The sequence below is a fragment of the Protopterus annectens genome, chromosome 6.part0 (assembly GCF_019279795.1).
Source record: "Protopterus annectens isolate FY-2018-M chromosome 6.part0, PAN1.0, whole genome shotgun sequence".
In the NCBI taxonomy this organism is placed as follows: Eukaryota; Metazoa; Chordata; order Ceratodontiformes; family Protopteridae; genus Protopterus; species Protopterus annectens.
The window spans coordinates 482,103,864-482,117,850 of NC_056737.1; the positions used below are offsets into that span (position 1 = coordinate 482,103,864).

Sequence of the window (13,987 nt, forward strand, 5' to 3'; positions counted from 1 at the left end):
AAGATGGAGAACAGCAAGGGCCCTAGTATAGAGCCATGTGGTACTCTAAGGGTGTTCGGTAGAAGATTAGAGAGTTTGTTCTGCCAGAGGACAGCCTGCTGTCGACCATTCAGGTAGGGCTGAAACCATTGGAGGGCTTCAGTATCTAGACAATGTTTGCAGGATGTGGATTAAAAGTTGGTGATCAACCATATCGAATGCCTTGGAAAGATCCAAAAAGAGGGCTGAGGATATATAATTATTGTTGCGATTATGGTTTAAAGTGTTAGTAAAGGCTAGGAGGGCTGAAGTAGTGCTGTGATGAGGACGGAAGCCATGCTGAGTGTCTGCCATAAGGCGATTTTGGATTAGGTGGTGCATGAGTTGTCTATGAATACATTTTTCCATAATCTTTGCAAGTGGAGAGAGTATAGCTATTGGCCTATAATTGGAGAATTCAGTAGAGCTGCCTCCTTTGTGAAGTGGAATTACATAGGATATTTTCCAGATGGTGGGAATTTTAGCTTCTACTATGGTTCGATTGATTAGTATTGAGACGGGGTAAGCAATAGCATCAGCTGATTTTTGTAGGTACTCGGCAGGGAGTTGATCAGCAGAAAGTGTAGTGGGTTTTAATTTTTTGATCAAGGTACGGATAAGTGAAGTGGCGACTGGTTGGAAGCTGAACGTGAGTAGGTTTCTAGGGGTGCTACTTTCAGGACCAGGGGAGCTAGGAGGTAGTTGGCTAGCTAGGGCTTGAATTGTCTCAGTAAAGAATTGGTTAAAACTATCAGAAACATCTTCAGGGGTTTTATCAATAGTAGCAGCAGGGATTGGGGTTGAAGTCTGTCCAGGATGTAGTAGATTATTTAAACCTGCCCAAAACTTCTGAGGGTTATTTTGATTTACTGTCTGTAAATTACAGTAGTATTGTTTTTTGTCTTGTAAAATTGATTTTTTTGGTTTCATTCCTGGATTGCCTGTATTTAATGTGATCTTGAGGGTCTTTAGAAGAACGCCATAAAGCCTATGCTTTGTTTCTAAGGGTAATTTTGAGTTTAGACTCTATAGAAAGCCATGGTGCAGTTTTTGCCTTGGTTCTCTTTGAACGAACAGGTGCATGCAAATTAAGGATCTCAAGGAATTTGTTGTTAAAGTATGCTACTGCTTCCTCTAAGGGGAGGTGTTTTAGAATAGACCAATTACATGAGTTTAGTTCTTGTTGGAATTTGGCAGGGCCAAAGTTTTTATCGTTTCTAACTTTTCTGAGCAAGTGTTGTTGGGAATTAATGGTTTTGTGCTTAATTACATATGTGAGAAGGTGATCGCTTAGGCCATTAAGGAGGGTACCAGAGGTGTACAGTTGGGGGTGACTGTTTATGAGTACCCAGTCAAGTATACTTTCTTTTTGGTTGGGTTTGCCTGTCCTGGTAGGGGTGGATATGATTTGTGTAAATGCATGCAGGTTAATATGGGTGGTTGGGGATTCTGAGGAACAGGTGCCCCAGTCTATGTTAAAGTCTCCAAGTAGTAGGGTTTCTTGGGGGTAGTGACATGATAGCCAGTGGAGGATATCTTCAAATGTAGATATATTGTTACCTGGGGGAATGTACATACAGATGATATTAATGCATTTATTTTTATTAAGTTGCAATTTGGTGTCAAGAATCTCTGAGTTATTAGTCTGAGGAGGTTGTATTACATCTATGGTGACATTCAACTTGGATTTATAGAGTACAGCTACCCCACCCCCCTTCCTCGAAGCACGATCCAACCTGTGTATGTTGTACCCAGGTGGTAACACTTCATTGTCTTTAGTGTTAGGTTTTAACCAGGTTTCAGATAAACAGAGTCAAAACATTCTTCTTCCGTGTCCTGCAGCATCCTACTTTGACTTTTCAAGATAATCTCGCATTGTTTTTACCTCCATTTTGGACAAGGTTCCCAGCTTCAAGAAGTGTTTGGCCCAAGGCCACAAAATCCTGATGCAGGATCTTCCCTGTCTTTGCATGTACTGCCTAGGGGGAAGTGCATCGGATTCAGACTATGAGGCTTATGCTTCCTTCGAAACAAGGGCAATGCAGGGAATTAGGGACAGATTGGTTTTGAAGGGGTTGCTTCCTGTCCAAGCATGGGTTGTGACACAGTTCTCATCTTTGCAGACATGTTCTTCTGTGGCCAAGAAACTGGATAAGCCTAAGTTCACCAAAGATGAGCATAAGCTCAAAGAGACAGAGACAGACACTGAGAAGAAGATAGAAAAAAGGTCTCTGGATCAATCAGAGTTGTTGGGTCCAGCACTGAAAGTACGAGAACAATTGGAGCCAACAATTACTGAGATAATTTCTCCAACACCTCCTCCCTGCTTCTCACGAGACTCGATGAGTCCCAGGCTCCATTCCCCTTTCTTGCAAGAGAAGCGTTCCTCCAGACCACCTTTGGTGGCATCATCTTCAGGGTCCTTCCATTCTTTGAGGAGTCTTACAAAAGTGAACATTGAAAGGATGAAGAGGATGATGTTCTTCGTATTTCACTGTTGCAGTCATTACATTCGGGTTATCTGCCTGCAGGTAGCCCTCAGTCAGCCTGAATACCAGAGTCTTGGATTCCTGCGTCGGATGCTGTCTCTTCTTCCATGACATCAGGTCGTCAGGGGTATAAAACATGCAGCTGATACCATTACACCAGTCTTTCTTGCCACATGGTGCCCGAAGCAGTTTGCAAGTGCTGGTCGGCCAACTCCTGAAATTTTTGTTTTTCATTTTCAGAACCGAAGTCTTCAAAAATGCTAAGTACCCCGTTGGGGATCCTTTTTCTTGCTCTTAACCGATGTCAATAAAAGTTAACAATTGTCTTACCTGTGGAAAGCAAATACCTCATAAAGATTTTCATTCGTATTGCATTCCTTGCCTAGGCCCAGACCACGACGTCCCTCGCTTTCGGTTTTGTGCCTTATTCAACCCCTGAACTATTCGTCGTCGGTCTATTTATGCAGCAAATTATTTTGTTACTTGGTATAACTATCCAGAAATGGCTTCGGTAAGCCATCCGACTACTGATATTCCAAAAAAAACATCAGGATAAAGACAGGGACAGACCGCATAGGTCCAAAACTGCTGACGATGTTTCCGTTAAGATAGTCGCCAGTCTGCCGGTACTCAGTGAGGCGATTTTGATACCCGCTGCTTCAGATTTGCAGGCCTCTACTGAGACCCATCCAGAGTCCGGTATGCAACGTGATGCTTTTTCGACTATGGAATCTGCGGATATCTCTACCTTGGATGGGTTCGGAGCCGCTGTGCAGGCACCGGCTTCTGAGGGTGTATTCAGGCTTACAGACTTGCATTTTAAACCAACACCATCATCTTCATCCAGGCCTAAAACTCGACCCATGCCTAGAAAACCAACGTCTAAACCACATGGTCAGGCCCATATGCCTAAAAAACAAATGCTTAGGATGGCTGAAGACCTTATTACTTTAATTAGGGGAAGCCAGCCTTCCCCCTCTAAGAGAACTAGAACTGATTTTCCTTCTGATCAGGATTCTGATATTTCTGTTTCTTCTGATTACCATGATTTGCCCTTATCTACCTATGAGGATTCTGATGCAGAGGATTCCATTCCCTTTCCTTCCCCTCCAGAAGATTTTTCTTTTGGTGAAACCTTGCACACTCTTGGGAAGCATTTCCGCTGGGAAAGCCAGGATTACTCTGACTCCAAAAAGAGGCTTAGGGAATTCTTACTCCTTCCTCAACACAGGCCTTTAGCTATCCCTCCTGTTCTGGACATTGTAGATGATGCTTTCTTGGAATCTAGCCTGTCCCCAGACACTTTACCTCCAGCTCCCAAAACACCTGACAGAGTACCTGAGGCTCATAAGTTCCTCTTCAAGAATACTACTGCGGATCCAGAGACCATTTCCCAAAGACCAAAAGGCATTAAGGCTGCTGCTGCCAAAAATCCTACCCCTTCTGATAGAGATTCTAGAGCCTTGGACAGATGGGGTAAGAAGGTATACACTTCTGCTACTTTGGCCATTAGGACTTTAAATTGCCAGTTTCATATTTAAAGTACCAGCAGCATATTATGGGACTACTTAAACAGAAAAGGATGTTGATTCCTGACTGTGGAGAACACAAAGAATTACAAGATTTAATGCATTCTGCAGAACAAGTTGGTAAACATACTTTGCAGTGTGGTTTTGACTCTTTAGAAGCATCTTGCAGGGCTGCTGTCACTGGGTCTGTACTTGGAAGGCATGTTTGGCTTAAGGAGCAAAACTTGCCAGATCATGTTAAAGCTAAATTACTGGATGCTCCCTTAAACCAAGACTGCCTGTTAGGCAACAAAGCAGAAGAAGTCCTCAAAAGGATGGAGGAAAAAGCTAAATCTATGCATACTGTTAAAGATTTCCTACAAGTACAGCCTCCCAGATTTAGTAGGCATTGGCATTTAAAGAATTGGTCCTTTCCAGTCTCTTCCAGGCCTTCTCAGTACAAACTCAGGAACAGCAGACCACCTAGGTTACAGTCTTAGGCTGCACACAGGCCTAAGCAGTGGGGGGCTCCCACTTCCAAAGCAGGGAGTAGTAAACCTCCCCCCTACGGAAAAATGGCACAATGACTTCTTAACCCTTCCAAGCCGTGCTCATCTGCCTGCTCCCTTAGGAGGAAAGCTCACCCTGCATGCAAAAAACTGGGAACTCATTACCCAGGACAAATGGGTTTTGAATATAGTTTCCCAAGGATACAGATTCCACTTCCACTCCTTACCAACCCCAAACGGTTGGCCAGACCTACCCCCAAATCAGTGGGCGGAGGCCCAACAGCAGGTTCTCTCTCTTCTAAGTATCAGGGCTCTTCAACCTGTCCCAGCAGAACAAAGGGGACAAGGCTTTTATTCAAGACTTTTCCTGGTACCCAGAAAAGACCGCTCCAGGCGTCCTATTCTGGACCTCTCTATTCTAAATACCTTTCTGGTAATCCCAAAATTCAAAATGCTAACACTTCAACAGCTTCTTCATTTGCTAGCAAAGATGCCTGGTTGGCAACCTTAGACTTAAAGGAAGCTTATCTGCACATTCCAATAAGGGAATCTTGTAGGAAATACCTAAGCTTCAGGGAAGGCTCCATGCAGTTCTCTGCACTTCCCTTTGGCTTATCTACTGTGCCCAGGGTATTCACAAAGTGTCTAGCTCTAGCCATTGCATTTTGCAGGCAGAGAAATATTCAGATATACCCATACTGGACGATTGTCTGATTCAGGCAAAAAGCCAGGACTTACTATTAAAACATCTGGCATTCGTAAAGAAACTTCTAACCTCACTGGGAGTACACCATAAATTAAAGGAAATCTCACCTAGTACCCTGCCAACAGATTGTTTTCCTGGGAGCAAGCTTGAGCACAAATTCCCAGATGACTTTCCTCACTCCAGAGAAATAAGTTTATTTGACAACCTACTTCAAAATATTGGCCACAAAGCCCCAGCTATCTGCAAGGAAAATTCTGCAAGCCCTGGGGTTCATGGCTTCTTGCATTCTGCTAATTCCGTATGCAAGACTGCATATGAGGAAACTACAATGGTATCTAAAAAGCCTATGGTGTCAGCATTCTCAGGACCTGGAATCAATGATTCCAATCATTCCTTGTATAAAGACAGAGTTCCTTTGGTGGGCAGATGCCTGCTACCACAACAAGGGGCTCCCTTTCACTCTACCCCCTGCCGCCCAAACCCTAACAACAGACGCATCAGACTATGCACAGGGGGCTCACTTGGCAGGGCAGTGCATTCAGGGCAAATGGAACCCGAGACAGATACACTGCATATCAACCTAAAAGAAGTGTTAGCTGTACAGAATTCCCTGACAGCCTTCAAAGACCACATTCTTCCAGGACAACTGTTGGTAAAGACAGACAACACCACAGTTATGTGGTACATAAACAAGCAGGGGGAACCCACTCGTATCCTCTGTGTAGACTAGCCATGGCTCTGTGGAACACAGCCTTGAGCTACCAAGTGCACCTACAAGCTCATTTCCTGCCAGGCAAACTAAATTCACTGGCAGACGACCTAAGCAGAAATCTCATGGACCCACATGAATGGAAACTGGAACCAAAAATATTCAACCTGTTGGAGAACAAATGGGGGACTCCAGAGGTAGACCTGTTTGCCTCCCCTCAGAACTACCAATTGAACAAATTCTGCACAAGGACTTTCCACAGTCAAGCTTGGAAAGTGGATGCCTTGTCCTTTTTCTGAGAAAGCCTCTCGGTTTATGCCTTTCCCCCTCTGCCTCTCCTCTCAAAGGTTCTGCTAAAGATCAAACAGGACAAGCCAAGGACAATACTGACTGCACTGGACTGGCCACACCAGCACTGATACCCCCTCTTGTGCAGTATGACACTGCTGGAACCATGGCACCTGCCTCAGACCCTTTCCCTGCTGTCCCAGCAAGCGGGCCAGATTCTGCACCCTCAGCTTCAAACCCTGAACCTTGCAGCCTGGCTAGTTCCTTGAGCTCTCCAATAGCATCCCTCAGTAAACAGGTGCTAGATGTCATTCTGGAGGCAAGGAGGCCTAGTACTAGAAAATCCTATGCTGAAAAGTGGAAAAAATACTATTCCTGGAGCCAGACTCAGTGGATGGGCACTATTGTGCCCAGCTTACCTCATATTCTTCAGTACTTAACAGAAATGCTCCACAAGGGCCTATCCATCTTGTCAATTAAAATTCATGCCTCTGCCATTTCAGCACATTATAATACTGAGCCACCCCTCTTCTCTCACCCCCTGCTAAAGCAATTCCTTAGAGGGGCCAAAAATTTAAGACCCACCAGGAGAGCCCCTACTCCAGTCTGGGACCTTAACTTTGTATTGAAAAAGCTCTGTCTCCCTCCCTTTGAGCCAGCTGCAACTGCAGAGTTCAAATTCCTTTACTGGAAAACAGCCTTCCTTCCAGCCATCACTTAAGAAGAGTGTCTGAATTATAGGCCCTCATGGCAGTGGAACCCTTCATTATCTTCCATGCAGACAGGGTTTCACTCAGGACCAATCCTTCCTTTATGCCCAAGGTGGTGTCTAGTGTGGCCCTAAGTCAGTCCATTCATTTTTGCCTACTTTTTTCCCTAATCCACAAAACAAAGGAGAATGAATACTGCACTCTCTGGATGTGCACAGACAGCTTAGATTTTATTTGGACAGGACAAAGCCTCTCAGAAAATCTGAACAGCTGCTAGTTGGCTTTGCTGCAGGGGCAGAGGGGAAGGCCAATTCAAAGCAAACCATTTCTAAATGGATAGCCCATTGCATTCATTTCTGCTACAAGCACCATGGAAAACCTACCCCACAGGGGATAAGATCACATTCCACCAGGGCTGCATCTACCTCTACAGCCTTTCTCAGAGGTGTCCCTACCAGGGACATCCTAGAGGCTGCTAGCTGGAGCTCTGTACATACCTTCACCAAGCATTACCACATGCCTATTTTTTCAAAATCCAGAGCTGGTTTTGCCACTCCAGTCTTGCAGGGCTTAATAGCTGGCCCTAATGCTCTCTAACTTCCTCCTCCCTTTCTTAGCTTTGGGGATCTCCCCAAATGTGATGACTGCAACAGTGAAACATGAAGAAAATAGTACAGTTGTGTACACTTAACATTGCTCGAATAGCACAATACTGCTATTCTTTCCTAGTTTACTTGAAGTTCAACCTGGATAGTGGGGATTTTCTCACCCATCCTGAGGTTTAAGCAAGAACTTCATGGTACCAACATTGCTTCTTTAGAGATATCTATCAAGTTTGGCAACACCTTTGCCATTCTTTTAGTCAGTACAGACATAAACACTTTGGTTTAAAATCAAAATGGTTCTGTACGAAGTTGGGTCTGATGGTTCTTTACCATCTGTAGGTAATACAGCCATCACAGCTTTCTTCTAAGGTTTTGGCACATCCCTCCTTTTTAAAATACTGTTAAATGAAGTCTTTCAGATCTCTATCACTTTTTTCCCTCCTAACTTCCAGACTTGCACAGGAATACCATCTGTTTGTGGAGACTTTCCTGAAGATTGATTATACATAATTTTTATCTCACCTCCTCCTATCTTAGCTCTTAGTTGCTGAACCTCATCTAGCTCTAAACTGAGCATTAAGTCTTCCAGAAATAGTTCAGTTTGTGCTTTTTCTTGATTTCCACATTCTCTGCTTTATACAAATTTTCATAACATTTCTGAAATATCATTAATACCTGTTCAAGATTTCTGATTATTTTTCTTGTTATAAGCTCCCTAAGTTTGGCAACAAACTTTTTTTTACTTTCTGTTGCCCAAGTCATTGTGCTTAATGCTTTTGTGCTCTGGAGTTATCAAAAATAGCTGCTTAGCAGCACTCTTTCTAAACTCTTGCATATTATCCAGATACTCCATTATTTTCTCTTTACCACTCTATATGTTGTACTCTTGTTCTGTGAGACTCCCCTTATTCTGCAGTAGTTCAACTGTTATCAGCCCCTGTGTAATTCTTATTATTTCTTAACCATATCTCTTTCTTTTTTATTTCTGCCGTATTTTTAAATTCCATTTTCATTTTACCCCTCTCACTAGCTGTAATGTCTGAAGATATTTCTATCTTCCCTAATAACTCTTGAATAATTTCCACTACTCATTTCAAAATTCCTGGAAAGTGCTTGTGCCAGTTTTTACTTCATTACCCTGCATTTTTAGCTTGTTTTTTTTATCAGTACATGATCTAAAATAGTTATACAATGTGTTGAAGCTTTCAGTCAAATTTGTATGTTCCTGTGAAATATAATTTCTATCTAGTCTAGCCCAGTTATTGTACTTTGGGAAATAATTTATAAATTCTCTGCGTTCCTACTACTGAATTCACATTTTTCGTATGAAATATTTTTATAAATTTCTTCAGAAGTCTACTCTTTTATTATATTTTCCCTTTTAGGTCCAACAAAACATTTTCACTATTTCACATCAAGTTCCAGCCCCTACTTATAAGTATTATTCCCTGCTGAAAGCTGATTATTTCTCCCCAAAATTTTCTTTAACTCCTAATAGCAGTTTTTTGGTGGAATATAAATACATGCAAGTGTAATCCTTTTCCTTTTCCAGTAGCCCCTTACAATCCATCATTATTATCTTTTTTCTCTTCTGTCACTGTTGGAGCTTCTCTAGCAATTAGTATAATCACTCCCCTTTTCCTTTGTCCCTTATATTCTGCCCAATATCTACCCTGAAATCCTTTCTTTGTCAAATTCGCATGCTTATTTCTTTCCAAATGCGTCTTCTGCAGCATTGCTATTTGCACACTGCATTTCTTAATATAAATCAAGTGCTGCGATAGCGTTGTCGCCTCATAGCAAGACGTTGTCCCATTCGATTCTCAGCTAGAGCATCTTCTGTGTGGAGGCATACGTGAATAGGGTGTGCCTTCATTGAAGGTTGTGCGTCAGGGCTGGTAACCTGGTACGTAAAAATCCACTACCAATCATTACCAGACCGGAGTTCCGCTGTGGCGACCCCTAACTGGGAAAAGCCGAAAGAGACAAACAAACAAACTGTTTATATTTTGTCTATACCTGCAATGCCGTTTACATTCCAAGATAGTATGGATAGTGTAGCCATTATAATAAAAAATTGATGTGAGGTCAGTTTTTGATGCTGTTTCTTGAAAAAGACCTATACAGTTTCTCACCCCATGACCCCTGATGTTTTTCAGTATTTTTGCCTGAATGTTGACTACTTTGGACCAATTCTGTATGTCTTATGAAAGTGATAGGGTTTCTTCAAGTAGCTCTGGACTGCATAGTGGAGTTGGGAGACAACTGGGGAACTTGTGCAGGCCCACATTTTACAGTATATATAGAGTGATGACTTCTTTGGATGGTGATAAACCACTGAAAATCTGAAAATAGATGCAGACAGCAGTGGTGAAAGAAATTTCAGGATGTCGAATAGCTGCAGATAAAATCCAACATTGTGGTGATTACCTTCTTTTCATATTTTTATCTTAGAAATAGCTTCATCCTGTCAGTTGCAGAACCTAGTAAGACATGTACTTGTAGTAGGTTTTTGTAAACCACTTTGAGGGCCTTAAAAATTAGTGAAGCATTTACCAGCTTTCTGGCATATTGCAGAAAGCATGGCCAAGAGCTTAAAAAAGGTAAGTGAAATGGCCCAGTTCATTAGAATACAATTCATGCTGTTGCTGTAAGATACAATTATATTTGATTTGAACATTAACTATAATCTCCACAAAAGTGTTGCACGTTTTTTTAAGAATACCTCCCCAGGAGGGCAGGAACGAAATCAGTATCTGAATATTTTCCTAGCAGTGACCAAGGGTATAGCATCTTTTCCTTTTGGTGAAATGGGTCCTCAGCAGATGGGCAGCTGGACAGTCTAGTAATGTCATTGTATATCTAGTACACCAGCCTAGAAACATAGAAAAAAGTTGTCTTAGCTGGCTGGTGGCTGTAAATGATTTGTCATCACCTCGTGGCCTAGCTGGCCTCATTTGTGACCTGGACTTGGCAAGTGTAATGCACATAATAGTTAGAAGTAGCTGTTGCAGGAGTTAATATTGTTATGAATAATGCCCTCTGTGATCTTGATGCTGTTTAACTATGGAATAAGAAAGTCAAACCTAAGCAGGTGAAATTTAAGGAAATAAACTTATTCTTATACTTTCTGGGCACCAAACGTTTTATAATCATTTTCTTTCTTTTACAGGAAAAGACCATGTCTGCAGGTTCATTGGCTGTGGAAGAAATGATAAGTTTAATTATGTAGTAATGCAGTTGCAGGTGAGTTATCTCCATAGATCTTAATGTAATCTTAGTATATCACTGGGGTACATTTTAAGAACATGTTTGTGATTCTTACAGTTCGGAATGTTTTAAACGTTTAATAAGAAGTTTCATTTTTTTTCCCTCCTAAAAGTGAAACTTGTATAGTTTAAGTCTCTGAAAATGTTTTGGACATAGTATATCCCACAGTGGTGGTGCTGTGGTAGCGTTGTCACCTCACAGTAAGGCACTGTCCGGTTCGATTCTCAGCTAGAGCGTCTTCTGCGTGGAGACATGCGTGAATGGGCGTACCTTCATTGAAGGTTGTGCATCAGGCCTGGCAAGCGATGCGTAAAATCAACTGCCAATCATTAGCGGACCGGAGTTCCGCTGTGGCGACCCCCTAACCAGGAAAAGCCGAAAGACACAAACAATTCATTTTGTGGTTACATTCAAAACATTTGCTGGTTAACTGTAGAGCAGTGGCTTCCAAACTTTCTATATCAGTGGACCACTTGGTTCCCTTAATAGCTTAGCGTTGTAGACTCATAATAACTTAAGGGACTGTGATAATTACCTTGCTCTTTTCTGATGTATGCTTTTCTTTTCCTTCTTGTAATTTGCCACTCTATGACTAAGACATTTGTTTTATACTATTTTTTAGACTGCTGTTGCATTTTATATCACTATGGTTCACATAACTTATCTAGATCTCGCCAAGGCTTTCGACACCATCCCCCACTCTGGAATTATAGATAAGCTCACTAAACTAGGTATAAATCCCTATGTCACAAGATGGGTTGCCAACTCGCTCACGGACAGAACCCACACTGTGAAAGTAGCGGATTCCAAATCCGACATCAGACCAATGACAAGTGGAGTACCACAGGGTTCAGTCCTGGGTCCTCTCCTGTTTGGTATCTACTTCTCTGAAGTGCAGGCCAACACAGAAGGTCTTTGGCTAACAAAGTTTGCAGATGACTGCAAACTAGGAGCCATAGTCGAAACACCTAACGATGTGGACAAACTACAAAAGGGCCTCATTGAGACAGATACCTGGTGTCAAAGCCATGGCCTGAAGCTCAATGCCAAAAAGTGTATTGTCATCCCCTTTGGTAATAACTCTGTACCCATGAACTACCACATAGCTGGTAGTCTACGTAATGCCGAAAATGTGACGAGACCTTGGGACACAGGTGGGCAGTAGTCTCTCCTTTGATAATCACATCGCCACAGTGGTCAGGAAATCCTTCTGCGTGGCTCATCTCATCACAAAAGGATTCTCATCCAGAAAAAAAGAGGTCATTGTTCCCCTCTACTCATCACTCATTAGACCCATTATAGAGTACAACGCCCCTTTTGGTATGTACCTCACAAGACATCTACAACAACTGGAAAGACCACAGAAATACCTCACAAAGAGGATTACTGGCCTCAAACAGATGCCCAATGCAGACCGTCTCAAAAAACTACAGCTTTACTCCATCGCATATCGCCTACTCAGGGGCGATCTCTGCCTAACATACAAAGCTATGTCAAACCCAGAGCTGTTGGACATGCTCCACTTAAAGAAATCCCAATTCCTCAGAGCTACACGCTCTAGGGACCTAAACCTTGTCACCACAATAAACAGAACATGCTGGAGGGATAGATTCCTGTCCCAGAGACTTCCCATACTCTGGAACAGACTACCTATCTATGTCAAACAGAACTCCTCATTAGCACTCTTCAAGAAAAATCTTGATGATTGGATGGGAAATGGGAAATTCACCCCGAGGAACACTTCTGTGGCTCTGCTCGACAGGGGCACAGGAAAATAAATTTCTTGGGTGGCGAAAGCCAGGGTACATTTTTTGGCTAGGCTTGTATAGGCCCTAGGGCCAATAGCCTAGTACTTACCTATGTACTATGATTGTGCACTGTACAGTATTATATAACTTATGCAAGTATTGCTCGGTTTTCTATTTTTTTGTAGTATGCCACTCTGTGACTAAGAACTTTGTGTAAAAGGGGTGTGCCTTTATAGACTGGTCATGCATTTTATAACGCTGTACTACAATTGATACTGTTTCATTGTTGTTGCACAACTTGTATTTGTATTGCTGTATTGTTTTCCGTTGTCTCTATAAGTTGCGTTACATTTAACATTTTTTTATGGTTTTATTTATGGAGTTTTTCTCCACAAGCCTCCACTGAAAAGGGATCTTCTGTCTAGTCGGACTTTTCTAGTTTAAAAAAAAATGCAATAAATAAATCACTAACCACTTGAACATTCTATAGCATGTGTTGGGGAATACTGAGATCTCTAGAAATGTCAGTATTATTTAACCACTTATGAAGATGGATGAACTATTTTCCTCTTTCCCTTGTGTTTTTTTTTCTGAATCAGAAGGGGGCTGGGTTACTCAGCTGTTGAAAGAGTGGAGAATGGTGACAGGGGGAAAAGAGTTAGATTTTGGTCGAAGCTAAAAATGAAAGGGAGGGAATTAGGAGGTTAGGTTACTTTTCTTGTCACTTTAGTATGCTGACTACTGACTTTAAGTATATCAGCCCTAGAAGAGGTAAATTAATCTCCTCCATTGAAGTGTTTCAGTTGTAATTGTGCATATAGTGGGGGGGGGGCAGTTTTTATATTAGTTTATAATCAGTTTCTTATTTAGATGGCAAAAGCATGGATATATTTGCAGAGCTGTTAATATTTTTTTGTTTTGTCTATTGTATGTACTGTTTATTTAGTTGCTTGTTGGAGTCCGCAGTAAGGATGATATACATTGGCCAAGAGGGAGACCACCTGGCAGTAACAAGAGGACAACATAAAAAAAGTTTCTTTCTATAATGTAGAACGAACATTATATCCTAGAATGTTAATGGCTTGGTGTGTACAACCAAGTATTCAAGATTTTTTATTTATTTGTGAAAGCTTCACCTGGGTTTGACCTTTCTTAAGAAATTGACTTTGCCTCCTGTCCTAGAGAAAGAAGGAGAGAAGTCATTACCCTGAATAGAAGGGCTCTCTCATTTGCCACAACAGAGTCCTCAGTGGATAAATAAGGTATGTTTAAAATTAACAAGGGATGGCTTGAGGGGTGGATAGTGACTTTGATAAATGTTGATGTGCCTCCTGCAATGACAGTAGCAAACCCTCTCATATGTTAAGGGAATTGATTATATTTCAGTAAGATATGGTAATATGGACCAAAGACTGAGCTTGGTCTTG

At 41.9% G+C, this 13,987-nt stretch overlaps 1 protein-coding gene across 1 annotated transcript in view; it reads left to right on the forward strand.

The window, feature by feature from the left end:
• Positions 1 to 13,987, forward strand: part of TTBK2 (tau tubulin kinase 2) — a 2,201,340-nt gene that overhangs the window by 722,198 nt on the left and 1,465,155 nt on the right. The window contains exon 4 of the mRNA XM_044074209.1: positions 10,715 to 10,788. Coding sequence (XP_043930144.1) covers positions 10,715 to 10,788 — 74 coding nt within the window. The remainder of the gene's footprint in view (positions 1 to 10,714; positions 10,789 to 13,987) is intronic.